We start from the raw sequence: 17,758 nt of genomic DNA, 5'->3' as shown, positions 1-17,758 counted from the left end.
TGCCCATGCCAGGAGAGAAAGGGAAAACATGTCTGGATGTGGGAGGCTAAAGAAGGGAGGTGAACATCTGGTTGAGTGTGTGTTATCTTCATGTGTCATTAAAGATTGACATAAATTCATTAATTCAACTATTAAAAACAAATACTTATTGAACTACTCACTATTCTAGGTACTGGGAATAGAACAGTGAACAAAAGAGCTAAAAACATGTAACTTATTTTAGTCGTGGGGAGAAAGACGATAAATAAGCAGAATATGTGATATGTTAGGTGGAGATAAATGCTGTGGAGAAAAATAAAGGAGAAAGGAGGGTTGGGAGAATAGTTGGAATTTCAGATAGGGTACTACAGCAATGCCCCCGCTAAAAATACAACGTTTGAGTAAAGACCAAAAAGAAATGTTGGGTATGTGTCATTCACTTACCTAGAAGAAGAGTGATACAGGCAGATGGAACAACAAATGCGCAGGTCTTGAGGCAAGTTTGTGCCTGGCATGTTCAGGGAACAGAAGGCAGGCCAGGGTGGTTGCAGGAGGAATAGTCTGAGATGATGCCAGACCATGTAGAGCAGCAGTCAGCAAATGACAGCCTGCCTGTTTGTATAAATAAAAATGCTGTAAATCAAGTTCTATGGGAACAGCCACGCCCATTTTTTACATAAAAGACTGTGCTGCCTTCCCACAAAGCTGAGTAGTTGTGATAGACTGTCGGGACTGCCCTTGACAAAAAGGGACTGCCCTTGACAAAAGCACTGCTGAGGCGCAGTGCTCTCCAGGTGAACTTTCTGCATTAATGAAAATGTTCTGTAGCTGCTGTGCAAAATAGCCGCTAGTCTCATGTGACTGTTGAGCACTTGAAATGTGACTAGTGTGACTGCAGGACTGAATTTTTATCTAATTTTAATTAATTTAAATTAAAAATAGCCAGATTGTTGGCTATCATATTGGATAGTGCAGTGGGCCATTGTATAGACTGGATTTTATCCTGTGTGAGATAAGAAGTAACTGGAGGGTTTTGAGCAAAGGACTGGTAGGATCTGACTCAGTTTTCATTTGCTGTGGGAGCTGTGTTACACATAAATTGAAGGGGACAAGAGCAGAACCTCAGAGACCAACAGGGAGGTCATTGGAATCGGCCTGGTGAGAGATGATGATAGGTAAAAACTAGGGCAGTAGCGCGAAAGGGATGGGACAAGGTCAAATTGTGGATATATTTTGAAAGTCGACCCAAAGCATTTGCTGTTTGTTAGGTTAGATGGAAGAAAGAAAGGAGTGAGGGATGAGTGAGCAATTGGAAGAATAGAGTTGCCAGTAATTAAGATGGTGATAAGTAATTAAGAATGGCAGAGGTTTGAGACGGAAGTTTAGGAGCTCGCTCATGAAGATGTCTGTTTAGAAATCCAAGTATAGATGTTGAATAGGCATTTTGATAAATGAATCTGGAAGTTAGGGATTGCCTAAAACAAATGTGTAAGTCATCAGCACAAAGAAGTTATGCCAAGCTGTGAGACTAGGTGAGATCCCCTAGTTGTTAAGTATAGACAAAGAAGAGAAGAGATTTGAGGACTACCAAAGACATTTCATACCCTGGAGTGAGAGCACAGTGTTTCAGATACCCAGAGCTGGGCAAGATTTCTCCAAGACGTCTGATTCTGCTCTTTCCTAAAGTCATAGGTACACCATGAATCATAATGGGCATTTGTTACGGGGCTGAGAGGAGACAGAAATCAGGCCAATTATTGAAGGAGAGTATTTATGTACAAGCAAGCCTGAAAACAGGACGTGCTGTGAATATGGGAAGGAAAAGGAGAATTACTTAAATTTGTTTATGGTTCACTGTGCCAATGGCTTAAATGTGCTGTTTATTCTAGAGAGCTATATGTCCAAGAACTCTGAAGATGATGAGCTAGCTAAAGAATCAAAGCGGTCAGTTCGAAAGCGGGGTCGAAGCACAGATGAGTATTCAGAAGCAGATGAGGAGGAGGAAGAGGAAGGCAAACCATCCCGGAAACGGCTACACCGGATCGAGACAGACGAGGAGGAGAGTTGTGACATTGTTCATGGAGACGCAGATCAGCCTGCCCATGACAGCCAGCCCAGGGTCCTGCCCTCAGAGCAAGAGAGCTCCAAGAAACCCTATCGGATAGACAGTGATGAGGAAGAGGACTTTGACAATGTAGGCAAGGTGGGGAGCCCGTTGGACTATAGCTTAGTGGACTTACCTTCCACCAATGGACAGAGTCCTGGCAAAGCCATTGAGAACTTGATTGGCAAGCCAACTGAGAAGCCTCAGACCCCCAAGGACAACAGTGCAGCCAGTGCAAGCCTGGCCCCCAATGGGACAAGTGGCGGGCAGGAGGCAGGGGCACCAGAAGAGGAGGAAGATGAGCTTTTGAGAGTGACTGACCTTGTTGATTATGTCTGTAACAGTGAACAGTTATAAGACTTTTTTTCCATTTTGTGCTAATTTATTCCACGGTAGCTCTCACACCAGCGGGCCAGTTATTAAAAGCTGTTTTATTTTTCCTAGAAAACTCCACTACAGAATGACTTTTTAGAAGAAAAATTTCAACTACCCTGAAGTCTTTCTGTGAAGTGACCAGTTTTGAACTTTGAAGATAAATAATTGCTGTAAATTCCTTTTGATTTTCTTTTTCCAAGTTCATGGTCCTTGGTAATTTCATTCATGGAAAAAAAATCTTACTATAATAACAACAAAGATTTGTATATTTTTGACTTTATATTTCCTGAGCTCTCCTGACTTTGTGAAAAAGGGTGGATAAGAATGCATTCCGAATCTGTGAGGGCCCAAAACAGAAATAGGGGTGGGAGAAAGCACTTGTGCTTTAGCTTTTTCATATTAAATATATATTATATTTAAACATTCATGGCATAGATGATGATTAACAGACGGTTTAAAAGTCCAAGTCTGTATTGTTGCAGTTTGAGAATTGTAGATAACACCATACATAAGTCATTTAGTAACAGCATTCATGATATCAACTTGTTTACTATTGGAGATAACCACACTTAATAAAGAAGAGACCGAGAAAGTACCATCGTATAAAAACTCTAACCTAAGTTTCTGTGATAGTGGAGTTTCTTGTTTTAAAAAAATCATCTGAAAAGCATTTGTACAGTAAAATGTATAATGAAGCTTTGACAACCAGATTGTGCTAGCAACAAATTTTCTAGAACAGCTTTATGCAGTGGTGATGAGGTGGCCTCTCATACTATCATGGCGAGTAGTAGTGAAATGAGTATGGGCTTTCTTAAGGCCCAGGTGGACTATAGACTTCGCAGACAGTGTAACTCTTGTCTTCTGGCCACTTGGTATTTAACTGTATAAAATACCATTTTGAAACAAATAACATCTCTACAGAATATAACATGAAGAGATGCTAAACTGACAGCGGTATTTTAGCACATTTGAAGAAGGGGAAAGGATTTTCAGGTGAATTTTAACTGGTCTATTCTTGCCCTTAGTATCTACTTCAAATTGAAGTCTACAAACAAAGCAGTTCCTTTGGGAGGTTTTTAGTTTGAGTTTTAGCATGTATGTGTGTGTATATGTGTGTGTGTATGTGTGTGTGTGTTGGAATTTCCTATCTGCTTGGATATATTAGCAGGGTTTGAATGTAGTTTCGGCCTTTGGCCATTAGACTTCTATTAAAATTCATTAATAGTCACATGACCAACATAGAGTTGATTGAGAACCGCCAATGTACTTAATAGGCATGATATCCACTTCAAACATCTCGACACTTTTAAAAAAGATAAGCCCTTTGTTTCAAGAAAAAGGGGTTTGTAACTAACTGAATATCTAACATGTAATTGACACTAAAAATACGAACTTTGTCTTAACTTAGATTCTGTTACAGCTGTAAAATTTCAGGCAGAGCCATAAATAACGTTGTACAAAGTGTAGCACTTGTGATTAAACCTTGCCTGTCAAATTCTGAAACCTTCAGCCATTACTTCTGTGGATACTTTCGCCCTGGGGTTTGGGTTTTTCTGTTCCAGTGTTGTGTCTGTTGCCGGCAACGGACGCACCATATCTGCTGCTGGCCCAAGGAACTTCATTAATTTTTCTTCCCAAATTATATGTGCTAGTCAGTCAGTGTATAGTAAAGCACTTCTCTTTTTTATTATTAAAAAGCTGGCATTAGACTCGCATTATAAATACCTCTCTAGAAACTTTCTCCTCCTTCTTTTCCTTCCTCCACAGGTGTTGCCCTTAAATCTTATCTTTTTTGCCTTGAAAGTTCATAGCTGTTGTTTTTTCAGTTGTTGGTTCTTTTGTTTCACTTTAGTTCTGTAGTACCTGCCCATTAATATTTTTGCTTTAATTCTAGCCATGTATATGTATCTGTATAAAAAATAAAATAATGAAAGCAGCCTAAAAATAGGATCCAGCAATAGCATGTGGTTCCAAGCAAGTCGTGATTTTTATTTTGAGACAATGTGCCCCTGGAAGGAAGGGAAGGGCTCGCATTCCCGGACAGCAGAGCAGGGCTGTGGCAGGAGCCGCATTCACTTACGAGCTCCGCGCCAGCTAGGTTTTGTTGCCTTTATTTGCAAGTCAGTTAAGAATGTCAGCCGTGTCGACTGAAACAGGCAGGCAATGGAAGGATTCCTACTAGTGCAAGGTAAGTGGTTCGAGTGCAAGTGGCCGATCCTCCCTCGACCATTTTAGTCCTGCAGCTGGTAACAGCCGCTACTGTGTAGAAACTCCCGTGTACCCTGTCCTGTCTACCTCTGGACACACCAGCTCCTGCTTCCACCTATTAGTTCTACTCGGCAGTCAAGCAGGTGATAAAAAGTATTAAATGGGTAGATTATTTCTTTTACAGGATGCCCAAGGTGAAATGAGTTCTTTTTACCCTTCTGCTACCGAGAGCAAAATGTAATTTTTACCATATTCCATGTACCAAATGTCCCACTGACATGGGTTATGAAACCCTTTGGCTGCCTGTTACTTACCAAACTTCAATTAGATGTTTGTGAACTTGATAGTGAGTGTATTCCTTCTAACCTTACATTCTGATTAAACCAGTTAACTATGTTTCACCCATAAAGAGTGTAATCCAAGCAGCTGGTACTTATAAGTTGTTATTATGCAGATTCATTATGGTTAATTAAATGTTGAACGGTTCAAAAACAATTCTGCTACTTGGTGTTTAGATTTAGTCCCTGAAAGAGTCTGTTCACTGAAATGTTAACTATGAGTATTCTATGAAGAAGAGAAAAAAAATATGGAAAAGTAAACATTCTGTATCCAAAGACATAATTCAGTTGTTAGGAATTGGACAGAGCATAGGACAGCAGCACTTCATCTAGCGTTTAGAACATCTGGAATCCTGGTTATTAGAGTACTAACCATGGGTTAGGGTCACTATAGCTGCTATATAATAGAGCCCTTTAATACTTTAAACCCCCTTTTTTGAAATACAAGTTGGACTCCCAATATAAAACTCCACAGTCTGAAGCAAATATATTAAGAAGAGATGTAGTTTAGTACCCAGAATATGTTTGCAATTGCTATAAAGGTTTGAAAAAGAGCCAAATTTTCACAAAGCAGAAGCTTTGAATTAAATTATGTGAAAAAAAACTCAGATTGAAAATACACATTTCAGTTTTGTAGACTTGTGCTGATGAAACAGTGTTCAGTGTCAGACATTTTTCCATTGTTGGCACTAGGGAATGATGGGAGAGATATTTTAAAGAAGATACCTGATATATTGAAGTTGGGTTTCCTTGATACATCTTTTTCCAGTTGGTCGAGGTTGCACATGCAGAGAATAAAAAGGAGTTTCATTTAGAATAAATTCATGTCTACCGATAATATATTTTTTAATGTGATCTGCCAAAGAACCAAGGACTTTGAATGCTAAAGAAGTTGTTGAAAAAAAGATTTTTAAGCAATCTAATTTTAAGGATGTTACAAACTCCAGTTTTCATTTTTCAGTTGATAGAACCCATTCCATAATACGCATTTGAGCAAAGTACGTATATTAAGGAAAATGTAGATGTTAACTTGTTATTTAGAGGTAACGTGGTGGAAAAATGTTAGCTATTTTTAAGTGGGACTGATGGCCTTTCCTTTGTGACAAGGAATGCCTTTTTAGCTTGTTTGTGGGGCTGAGAGAGGTTAACCATTTGCTAGTTTGTACTACCGTCCAGCTAAAAGGAACCTAATGAATCTACAGGAAAATATTGTGAACTCTGACCTTTGCCAACACAATGGAACAGGGTCATGATTCATGGTGTTGCCTCACAGCTATAGAGTTTTTTTTTAGTGGAATGAAAATATATATGTACGTATATGTATGTATGTATATGTGTACATACATACTTTAGATGTTAGAAGGAAAATTGAATCATTTGAGATTGTTAATTGACAAAAAGAAATAAGGCAAATAATTGTAACATATAAGAAATTATGAACATTTAATTACAGAAAGCCTAGAGAAAAATAGTGAAGTTCCTCTTGGTTTGACATTCTAAAAATGTATTCCTGGTTCTCCCAAAAAGCGAGACTGCCAAAACTACACATCTGCTGTAATCTACATAGTCTGCTTAATATCTGTTATTAAACTTTCTTAGAAGAAAATCCATTCCTATTTTATCCACCATTCCCAGTGTATACCTATAAACCTACCTTGGAAGTGGCAAGCTACCTGCCAATTTTCTTCATTGTTTTTATACCAATCCTGAAAGACAAGGCCTTTTGCTACCAATGTATTTAAGCTGGGTTATTATGTGTACACTTAATTTGTTTTCAAAATATTTCACTCCAACTTACATTGTCATTTAACATTTTTTGAGTGCCAAGAATTGCTAGGTGACTATGTAACATTGAAGATAGAGTCATTCCCCAGCAAGGAAGCAGTCGTTAAGCCAAAATGTGGTGCACTTGGTATATAACCACTTCAGAATGGACACTTAACACTTTTTTTTATTCATATAAACCCTCTCAGAAATTGATTAGGCTAGAATTCACCGTGGATTTCTTCCCTCATTTTGGTCATATAAGCTCAATATTTTCTTTCATTTTATATTTATACATTTTACTCTGGGAAATGCTGCAAACCCAATTCTGGCACATTGTAGTGATTCCAGTTAATGAAGATGTTATTTTTATTTTAATAACTTTTAGATTTCTATCCTATGCATAAGTTATATGAGAGGGCATAACAAATTATTAGTAGATGCATAGAAATTTATTAATTAAGCTCCTTAAGACATTTTGAATAAGAAAAAACATTTTTAAAGAAACTTCATTTGTGTTTTTTGCCAAACCGGTACAAGCTAGAAAATGCACTAAGGACTGAATGACCTGCCTTGTTCATTTTGCCACTGGATAATGTAAGTTAAGAATGGAATTGTTAACCCTAACTCTATGTTTTCTTAACTTTCATCAGTTTCTAAAGAAATCTAATTTAAGTTTTTGGGGTTTTGTTTGACCTGTATTTATTGAGTTCTGGTCACAGGCCAGGAGCTGCATGTCATGCTTATGGATGGCCAGAACACAGTCAGTGGGAAACGTAATAGCTCAAGACCTTCTGAATCGTTTAACTTATTTTGTATGTTGCAAAAAAAAAGTTTATTTTGCTTGAGAGTCACATTTTTTATAACTGTACAGCTTTTAAGGGATGGGAAGTGGAAAAATACCCTAAAATAGGATGTAGATTTTTACAATTGTGTTTATGCTAGAACATCTACAGGTGCATTATGTAATTAAACCTAAAATTGTTTAAAAATTTGTGCCATGGTCTTTTTCATTCTCCTGCCCTTGAGCAGAGTTGGTGCATATCAATACTGCTCTATGGACAGGCTTTGAAATTAGGCTAATAATCCTTGTCTCCAAAGCTTTTAAGATCATTGCATGAAAATTACACACACGTATACACATACATAAACAGATCTAGTTTATATTAGTGTAAATGGATTGTCAACTTCAGAACAGCTTTAATAGCTCAAGTTTGGCAGTTAAAGTGCGTGGTGTTTGTGATGCCTGACTACGGTATTCTCAGTGTTGGTCTAGTGTTTTGTTCTCTTATCAAAATAGCTTCTTGAAAAAGCTACAATCCGAATTGTAGCTTGCCCAAACCTGCCAGGTTTTGTATACACCTTGAAAGGGCTGTGCTGGGATAGAGGGGGGAAGGGCAGCGTTTTGCTTTCTTTTCAATATAAGATGAGGAAGAACTGGAATTGCTGTTTGATTCGAGTTACTCAGTAGACTTAATTCCACAGGAATATTTGTCTGCTGGAAGCATGGCAGGAAGGGATATTAGCTTCAAATTCTGATTTCCCTCATTTGATAAATATTTTGACATCTTGCAGAGCTGCCGATTCTAGCAGTCTTACATGGCACATTTTACCTAAGTTATATTAAGGTACTTTGTTTAAATGCCAGTATTTTTTGCCATCTGATCATTTTACCATTGTAATTTCTCTCCTTTGTAGTCAAAGTGTATTCTTATAAAGAAATTCATCGAAATGTGTCATAATTTCTACCCAAGCTACCTTTATCTACTGTCAGCAAATGTACGATATCAGTTTCTCGGCTATCCTCATCTGTTCAGAGGTGAAGCCTGGGAATCATGAATTTCCAGGTGAGCAATACAAATTCCAGATAGGAATTTGTAAATGGTGTATGTTAGATTTTCATTTTGATTTTAAAGTAATAGTAGCTGGGATTCAGGGAGTGTTTGATCAGAATGCTTCTTGGATTTTCAGACATACTTACATGAAATGCTTTATTTTCCTATGCATAAAAAATTATTCCTGTAATAGGTTCTCAGAATGCTTTATTTTCTTTCTAGGAGATGAGAGCTAAAGCAGAAGCTCCTAGATTAACATAAAACTGTTGAGGTAATCAGAAACACAATGTTAGTCAAATAGGGGAAACTGGAGTGATCTCACCTCCTGCAAGGTCCTGCATGTTTGGGGGGTGGAAGGAGAAGACATCTGAAAACTGGAAATGGAACTCCAATAATGCACAAAGTAAATTTTGTGCATAGTAAGTATGGGAATTCCTGGTGGCTTAAAGCTTCAGGGGTTACCTGCAGTGTATGAACACCTACTGTGTTAGAATTGCAGTGCATAGTTATTTAAATACAATACTTCTTGTAAGTGACAACCAAAATATGTTGTGGCTAGTGCCAATATTTTTGTTAATGAAATGTTCAATCAATGTCTCACTACAGTCTGATCAGAACTCTTGGTGTTATAAGATAGGCCTAAGGCTATTTTATAGCTATTGGCCTAATTGTGTAACTTTTTCTTTCAAAATGTTTTATGATAATACTTCTGTCATTTCTTTCACTTAATATATGTCAATTGTCATAATAAAAAATTTAAATAATTTAATGTATTTAGCATGATGTGTTTGCAAACTTAGTTTATTTTAAACTGTGTGGCACATGGAAAACTAGGAATTTTCTATAACAGTTAATGAAGGCTGAAATTTTTTATCACTTCCAGGGACAGATCAATTATTCTCTTACTGTCTAGAAAGTAAATTTGCATGTGCATCAATTTCCCCAAAATAATTTTTAAGACTATTTGCCAACTAGGTGAATAATAGATATTACAAAGCTGTTTTTGATTTCTATCTTTAGCTTCTGGAGAACTGACACATTAAATAAAGAGGCCTGGGACTTGTCCTGTGTGGCCCTGTGGGAGAACAGAACTCAATCAGAGGGCAGAAGCCAGTAGGCAAAAGCTTTCTGTTTATTCTATAGAAAAACTTTTTTACAGTTTTCTAATAACCTGAGAGTAAAATCTCACTGATAGGGAATGTTTGGGTTTAGGCTAAAGTGCCATGTGGCTGCAGTATAATAAGATCAACACATTTGACAAGGGAGTAGACCAGATAACTTTAAGGGGCCCTACCTAACTGAGTATGATTCTCACCCACAGATGTTGATTTGATAGATTTTCCTTACTCTTGGAACACAGTAAGATTCACAGTGAGATTTTTTTCTTTTTTCTTTTTTTTTTTTACCAACAAACTGGTAGAGTTCATCACTTTGTAATTCTGAATAAAAATATTAACTGTTCAGGTAAAGAACTTTTTAAATCAGAATTTCACTAAATGGAGTGAAAGCTGATCTATGCTGGCAAGAAATGACCAGCTACCATGCTTCTCAGTGATTTATTTCAAATTTTCACTTAAACAGAATCAGTCACACGGAAGTGACATGCTGTGTAGACAGCTAAAGGTGACAGTGCTATGGCAGCCTTGAGAGAGTTCAGAGTCTTATCTGGGATGGAGAGGGGGGTCCACAACATGGCTGTGAGCCCACATCTCAGATTATGAGACCAGAGGATTTAGAAGAGTTCTTTTGACAACTGAGAACTGGTGTATTATACTGTGATCATTTAATAGAGGTGGAATTATAATAAATAATGAAAATACTCTAGTGAAGCTAAATTAAATGCTGGGTGAAATGCATGCTGTGTCATTTGGATTCTTCAATGACTTGTCATGAGCTCTTTAAGGTCCTAAAAGTCTAAATGAAAATCAAAGAGAAGGTAGCACTAAGGGGATGTGACTTGATATTTGCAACATTAGTTTAGCACATAAAGTCATAACCCAAATGAAGTTAACTAAGAACGTACTAGTTCATGGTAAAGGCCACCTACAGCTTCGTTATTGTTCCTCTTTCCCATTTCAGAGCCACTTTATCCACTCAAGCACCCATCCTCTCCAGCCTGTCTCCAAGGAGGAGGTGTCTCCTCTGTTTTTGCCACCTCCATTCTGCCTGTGTCCGTGACCTTGCCCCTTCCCTCTTCCCTCCGCTGGGTCCTCACATCTCAATGATTTCCGTCCCTCTACACTCACTCCTTCCTATACGAAAGCTCTCATCACAGAAAACAAAAGTGGCATCCTGTCTGCCATTCAGTTTGCCTCCAATTATTTCTTCCTTGGCTTACAGTCTTTAAAATAAATAGATTATAGAACTGTTAAACTAATATATTTGAAAACCCACTGAAATGTCAGAAACTCCTAAGAGAAACTAGGAAACCAGCAAGTGTCTCAGCAGCATACTCCAAATCCATCACTAAGAACAACTGTTGGAGAAAGCTGAAACTTACAGTAGAGGAGATGTTCCTCCCTTTTCCATGAACTTGTGTCATGGTCTGTTGATATGTCCGTTTTCTTTTCTCTTTGCCATTATTGCTGGCTAGTGGGATACCAGTAATCGCACCATGAATTTCTGCAATCAGATAGTTTTTACTCTATCATTTGGAGCCAAAAAGTCAGAAGGATTTGAGTGATGATAACAGAATCTGATAAGAACCTGTGCTGACTCTAGTTTGAACCATAAAAGTAGATTTTCTGTATTTCAAGTCTTTTAAAAATAAGGACGAATTTTGATGGTTACTAGGACTCATAACAACATAGAGAAGCAAGCTTGCTCAGTGCTAGAAAATCAGGAAGTTGGCTTCAGATTCAGACTGATCCAAAAGGCAGAACTGGAATTTTACTGGAAGCTGCTGGAAGGAGAATCAGGACAGTGGCAAAGAGGTAAGGATGAAAGGAAATGACCCACAACTAGAAAGGGCATATGAGGGAGAGAGAAGCCTACGAAGCAGGCTTCAGGGTGATTGTCCTCTTTGTGACACAACGACTTTTAATAATCTGGATGTGCTTACACAGTGGTTTCCAAAACAAAAGTACTTGTCAATTTATTTAAAATCCTTCATTTTTGGGTTTTTAAACTGAGATGTAATTCACATATCATAGAATTCACCATTTTAAAGTGTACAATTCAGTGGTCTTCAGTATATTCACAAGGTTGTCGGCACCCCTAAAACAAACCCCATACTATTAGCAGTCACTCAGCATTCCCGCCCTCCCCCCGGCCTCTGGCAACCACTAATCTACTTTATGTCTGTAAGGATTTGCCTATTCTGGATATTTCATATAAATGCAATCAATCATACCATATGTGGCCTTTTGTGTCTGACTTCTTTAGCATGTTTTCATGATTTCGCCCATGTTTTAACTGAATCTGTACTTCATTCCTTTTTACGGATGAATAATATTCTCTTGTATAGGTAGACCACATCTTGTTTATCCATTCATCGGTTAATGGATATTTAGATTGTTTCCACTCTGAGGCTATTACGAATAATAAACATTGTGTACAAGTTTTTGTGTGTATACATGTTTTCAATTCTCTTAAGTATATACCTAGGAATGGAATTGCAAGATCATATGGTAACTCTGTGTTTCATGTTTTAAAGAACTGCTAAACTGTTTTACACGGCATCTTTTTACAGTCCCATATCAATGCGTTAGGTTTCCAATTTCTACACATCGATAACATTTATTATTGTCTGTCTTTTTTATTGTAGCCATCCTTGTGGCTATGAAGTGGTTTACACGGCATCTTTTTACAGTCCCATATCAATGCGTTAGGTTTCCAATTTCTACACATCGATAACATTTATTGTCTGTCTTTTTTATTGTAGCCATCCTTGTGGCTATGAAGTGGTTTCTTATTGTGGGTTTAATTTGCATTTCCCTGATAATTAATCATGTTCACCATCTTTTCATGTGTTTTTTGACCACTTCTATATCTTTTCAGAAATAGCTATGAAGATCCTTTGCCCATTTTTAAATAGGGTTACTATCTTTTTATTGTTGAGTTATAAAAGTCCTTTATATATTTTGGATACCAAATATATGATTTGCAAATATTTTCTCTGATTCTGCAGGTTGTCTTTTTACTTTCTTGACAGTGTTCTTGACACACAAAGGTTTTTAATTTTGATTATGTTCAGTTTCTGTTTTTTTTCTTTGCTTATGCTTTAGATGTCATAGCTAAGGATTGGTTGCCTAATTCACTATCACAAAAATTTATGTTTTATGTGTCCTTTTAAGAGTTTTATATGCTTAGCTCTTAAATTTAGGTCTTTGATCTATTCTGAGTTATTTTTGTATGTGATGTGAAGTAGAGACCCAAATTCATTATTTTGCATGTGCCTATCCAGTTGTACCAGCACCAACTACTGAAAGACTATTTTTCCCCCATTGAATTATCTTGGCACCCTTATCAAAACTCAATTGACCAGAAATGCATGGGTTTACTTACGGACTCTCAATTTAATTCCACTAATCTATACATCTATTCTTATGCCAGTACTACGCAGTCTTGATTACTGTAGCTTTGTAGTAAGTTTTGAAATCAGGAAGTCAGTCCTCCACCTTGGCTATTTTTTAAAAAATTATTTTGACTATACTAGGTACCTTGAATTTTCATGTGAATTTTCGATTCAGTTTGTCAATTTCTGTAATAAAGGCAATTGGAATTTTGGTAGGGATTGCATTTAATCTGCAGATCATTTGGGGAAATACTGGCTTCTTAACAATAGTAAGTCTTCCAGTCAATGAACATGACACGTCTTTCCTTTTATTTCAGGTCTTCTTTAAATTTGTAAAGAATGTTATGTAGTTTTCTTTTGTTGAATATATTCCTATGCATTTGATTCATTTTGATGGTGTTATAAATGGAATTGTTGTTCTTAATTTAATTTCATTTTTAGGTTGTTCACTGCTAGTGTAAAGAAATACAACTGAATTTTCACTTAGGAATAAACTTAACCAAAAAGGTGAAAGACTTGTACACCAGAAAATACAGAACAATAATGAATGCCAACTGTAATTTTATATATATAATGTGATGGCTCGGTGCGATGTCGGAGGGATAATGGAAGGGGGGATGGGGGAGGGGGAGTTCACAGTGTGAGGGATATAAATGATGAACGTCTAAGTATTACCTTGTCTTGTGCACCTGAAACTAATAATAAAAAAGTAAATATATATATATATATATATATATATATATATATATATTTCAAAGGTAAAAAAAAAGAAAATACAAAGTGTTGCTGAAAGTAATTAAACAGAAATAAATGGAAAAACACCTCATATTCATGGATCTGAAGACTTAATATTGTTAAAATGTCAAAACTATACCCTAAAATGTGTTTTCAGCAGAAATAGGAAAATTGGTCCTAAAATTCATATAGAATCTCAGGAGAGCCTGAATAGCTAAAACAAACTTGAAAAAGAAGAACAAAGTTGGAGGACTCACACTTTCTGATTTCAAGACTTATTACATAGGTACAATAACAAGCCACAATAACAAGTGTAATAAAAAGACATATGGCCTAAAGACAGTCATATAGTCCAATGGGATAAAATACAGAGCCCAGAAATAAACCCTCACATATATGGTTAAATGATTTTTGACAAGGATGCCAAGGACATTCAATGAGGAAAAGAGTCTTTTCAACAAATGGTGCTGGGAAATCTAGATATCTATGGGCAAAAGAATGACAATGGACCCTTACCTAACACCATATGCAAAAATTAACTCAAGTGTATCAAAGACCTAAATGGGAGATTTAAAATTATAAAAACTAGAAGAAAAGCTTTATACCATTGGGTTTGGCAATGATTCCTTGGATATAACACCAAAAGCACAAGTAACAAAAGAAAAAATGGATACATTTGACTATATCAAAATGAGAAACTTCTGTGTATCAGAGACACAATCAACAGAGTGAAAAGGCAATCCATGGAATCAGAGAAAATATTTGCAAATTGTATATCCAATAAGGGGTTAATATCCAGAACACATAAAGAACTTCTGCATGTCAACAACAACAAAAATCTGACTTTAAAATGGATGGAAGACTTCAATAGACATTTCTCCAAAGATATACAAATGACCAATAAGCATATGATGCTTAATATCACTAATCACTAGGGAAATGAAAATCAAAATCAAATGAGATATCGCCTTACACCCATTAGGATGGATACTATTTAAAAACAAAACAAAACAACAAAAAAGACAAGTGTTGGTAAGGATGTGCAAAATTGGGAACTTCGTGCACTGTTTGTAGGAATGTAAAATGGTGCAGCCATCTTGGAAAAAAATGTGTGGTGGTTCCTCCAAAAATTAAAAATAGAATTACCATATGATTCAGCAACTTCAATTCTGGGTATATACCCAAAATAATTGAAAGCAGGATCTCAAGGGGATATTTGCACACCTGTGTTCATAGCAACACTACAGCCAAAAGGTAGAAGCAACCCAAGTGTTCATTGATGCATGAATGGATAAACAAAATATATTGTAATATACAAGTGGATGTTGTTCATCCTTAAAAAGGGAGGAAATCCTGTCACATGCAACAATACGGATGAACCTTGAGGAAATTATGCTACATGAAATAAGCCAGTCACAGAAGATAAATACTGTATGATTCTACTTATATGAAGTATCTAAAATACTCAAATTCGTAAAGCAGAGAACAAAATGGTGGTTTTGCCGGGGGCTAGGGGGAGGGATGACTAAGTTATTGTTTAATGGGTATAGAATTTTAGTTTTGCCAGATGAAAAGAAATCTGTAGGTGGATAGTGATGATGGTTGCACAACAATATGAATATATCTAGTACCACTGTACAGTTGAAAATGGTTAAGATGGTAAATTTTATGTTACATGTATTATGTCATGTAAAAAAAATACAACTGATTTTTGTCTGTGTTGATTCTGTATCCTGCAACCTTGCTGAACTCATATATTAGCTTTAATAATTTTGTGTGTGTTGATTCTTTGCGATTTTTTAGCTACAAGATGAAGTCATCTGTGAATAGAGACAGTTGGATGCCTTTTATTTATTTTTCTTGCCTAATTGCTGGGCTAGAATCTCCAATACACTGTTGAATAGAAGTATCAAGCATGGACATCCTTGTCTTTTTCCTGATCTTAGCAGGAAAGCAGTCTTACGATTAGTATGATGTTAGCTGCCAGTATTTCATATACGTCCTTTACCAGGCTGAGGAAGTTCCCTTCCACTCTTAATTTTTCAGTTTATGAGTATTTTTATCAAAGTGAGTTGGATTTTGTCAAATGCTTTTTCTATATCCATTGAAATGATCGTGTGGGTTTCTCCCTTGATTGTATTAATATGGTGTATTACGTTGCTTTTCATATGTTGACCCCACTTTCCATTCCTGGGATAAATCCCACTGGGTCATTGTGTTGGGGATCCTCCAGACCACACGCAGGATCAATTATTTATTAGCAGGAATCACAGGAGTCAGCATATAGTTATACTCACATCTATGATTTTTTTTCCAGTGAAAAGTACACAAAGCAAAATCAGTAAAGGGAAATGACACATGGGCAAACTCCAGAGGTCACCAGGCACAGACTTCCGAGGGTCCTTTCCTAGTGAAGTGACACAAAATGCACTTAATTCCCCCAGCAATGAGTTGAGACAAGACGTGTGAAATGTGATCTACCTGGGAAGTTCATTAGAGAGTCATACAGAGCCCAGGATTTTACTGGGAGCTGATCACACAGGTGCCATCTTGCTTAGCGCAGAGCAGAATTCCAGGCCCCCAGGGGTTGAGCATAAACCACATTGTTTGCCCAAACAACGCCGGCACACTGAGCCACTCTTACCAGTTAGGGTGGTGGAAAACCTCTGGAAATCAAAGTTTCCAGGCAGTAGTGAAGGGCCACCCTTACCAGCAGGCCTTTCAAAGGATAAGCATTCTCAGACCTACTATAATTCTTTTCTGCACAATCCATCCCCTTGGCCCTTGGCCTTACACCAAAATTGTCATCAGGAAGACAACACAGCAGGGTGAGAGCAATCTGTCGTAGTGACCAGTTGTCCTCCTCCGCTATACAGATTCTAGCCAAATTTCTCCTTGTATTATTTGGGGGATTCTGTTTCGGAGCAAAGCGTTAGCTATTTTACTAAATAGCCAACCCCATACAGATGTCCCACAGGAAACCTCAAATTAGCCATTTCCCATCTTCGATTTGTTACCTGCTTTGAAAGCCTACTCCTTCCCCTGAATTTTCCATCTTGGAGAAACGAGTCGGCATCCACTCAATCACTTCGGCTGGGAATTTAGGAATAATTCTTGACTTCTCTCTGTTGTTCATCCCTCCTGATCTTTTCTTTCACCCAATCTATCTCCGGACTCAGAAGATTTTACCTTTGGAATAGCTCCAGAACTGGTCCCTGTTCCCAGCCTTACTGCCACGCTCTCACCTGTACTATAGCAACACCTTCCTCCTCCTCTCACTACCCGCAAACCAATGCCAATTAAAATATCTCACGCACCTCTAACTACCCAGAGGATAGAAATAAAACTGCTCCCCAGGTCCCGTCCTCCCGGTCCTGCCGCACAGGTATGGCCTGCAGCACAGGCATGGCCTGCCGCACAGGTATGGCCTGCAGCACAGGCATGGCCTGCAGCACAGGCATGGCCTGCAGCACAGGTATGGCCTGCAGCACAGGCATGGCCTGCCGCACAGGTATGGCCTGCAGCACAGGCATGGCCTGCAGCACAGGTATGGCCTGCAGCACAGGCATGGCCTGCCGCACAGGTATGGCCTGCAGCACAGGTATGGCCTGCAGCACAGGCATGGCCTGCCGCACAGGCATGGCCTGCAGCACAGGCATGGCCTGCCGCACAGGTATGGCCTGCAGCACAGGCATGGCCTGCCGCACAGGTATGGCCTGCAGCACAGGCATGGCCTGCCGCACAGGTATGGCCTGCAGCACAGGCATGGCCTGCAGCACAGGTATGGCCTGCAGCACAGGCATGGCCTGCCTCACAGGTATGGCCTGCCGCACAGGCATGGCCTGCCGCACAGGTATGGCCTGCAGCACAGGCATGGCCTGCCTCACAGGTATGGCCTGCAGCA

The 17,758-nt window shown here is 38.1% G+C and overlaps 1 protein-coding gene across 2 annotated transcripts in view; it reads left to right on the top strand.

Moving 5' to 3' along the window:
- The window catches only part of RSF1 (remodeling and spacing factor 1), a 112,871-nt gene extending 106,480 nt beyond the window's left edge, over positions 1–6,391 (top strand). For both annotated transcript variants that reach the window (XM_081063773.1, XM_081063772.1), the window contains exon 16: positions 1,869–6,391. In XM_081063773.1, the coding sequence (XP_080919899.1) occupies positions 1,869–2,440 (572 nt within the window). In that variant the 3' untranslated portion in view covers positions 2,441–6,391. The remainder of the gene's footprint in view (positions 1–1,868) is intronic.
- Positions 6,392–17,758: the final 11,367 nt, after the last annotated feature.

The sequence above is a fragment of the Rhinolophus hipposideros genome (assembly GCF_964194185.1).
Source record: "Rhinolophus hipposideros genome assembly, chromosome: 10".
Taxonomy (NCBI): domain Eukaryota; kingdom Metazoa; phylum Chordata; class Mammalia; order Chiroptera; family Rhinolophidae; genus Rhinolophus; species Rhinolophus hipposideros.
Note: the sequence above shows the minus strand (reverse complement) of the source record. Positions and strands in the feature narration are given on the sequence as shown.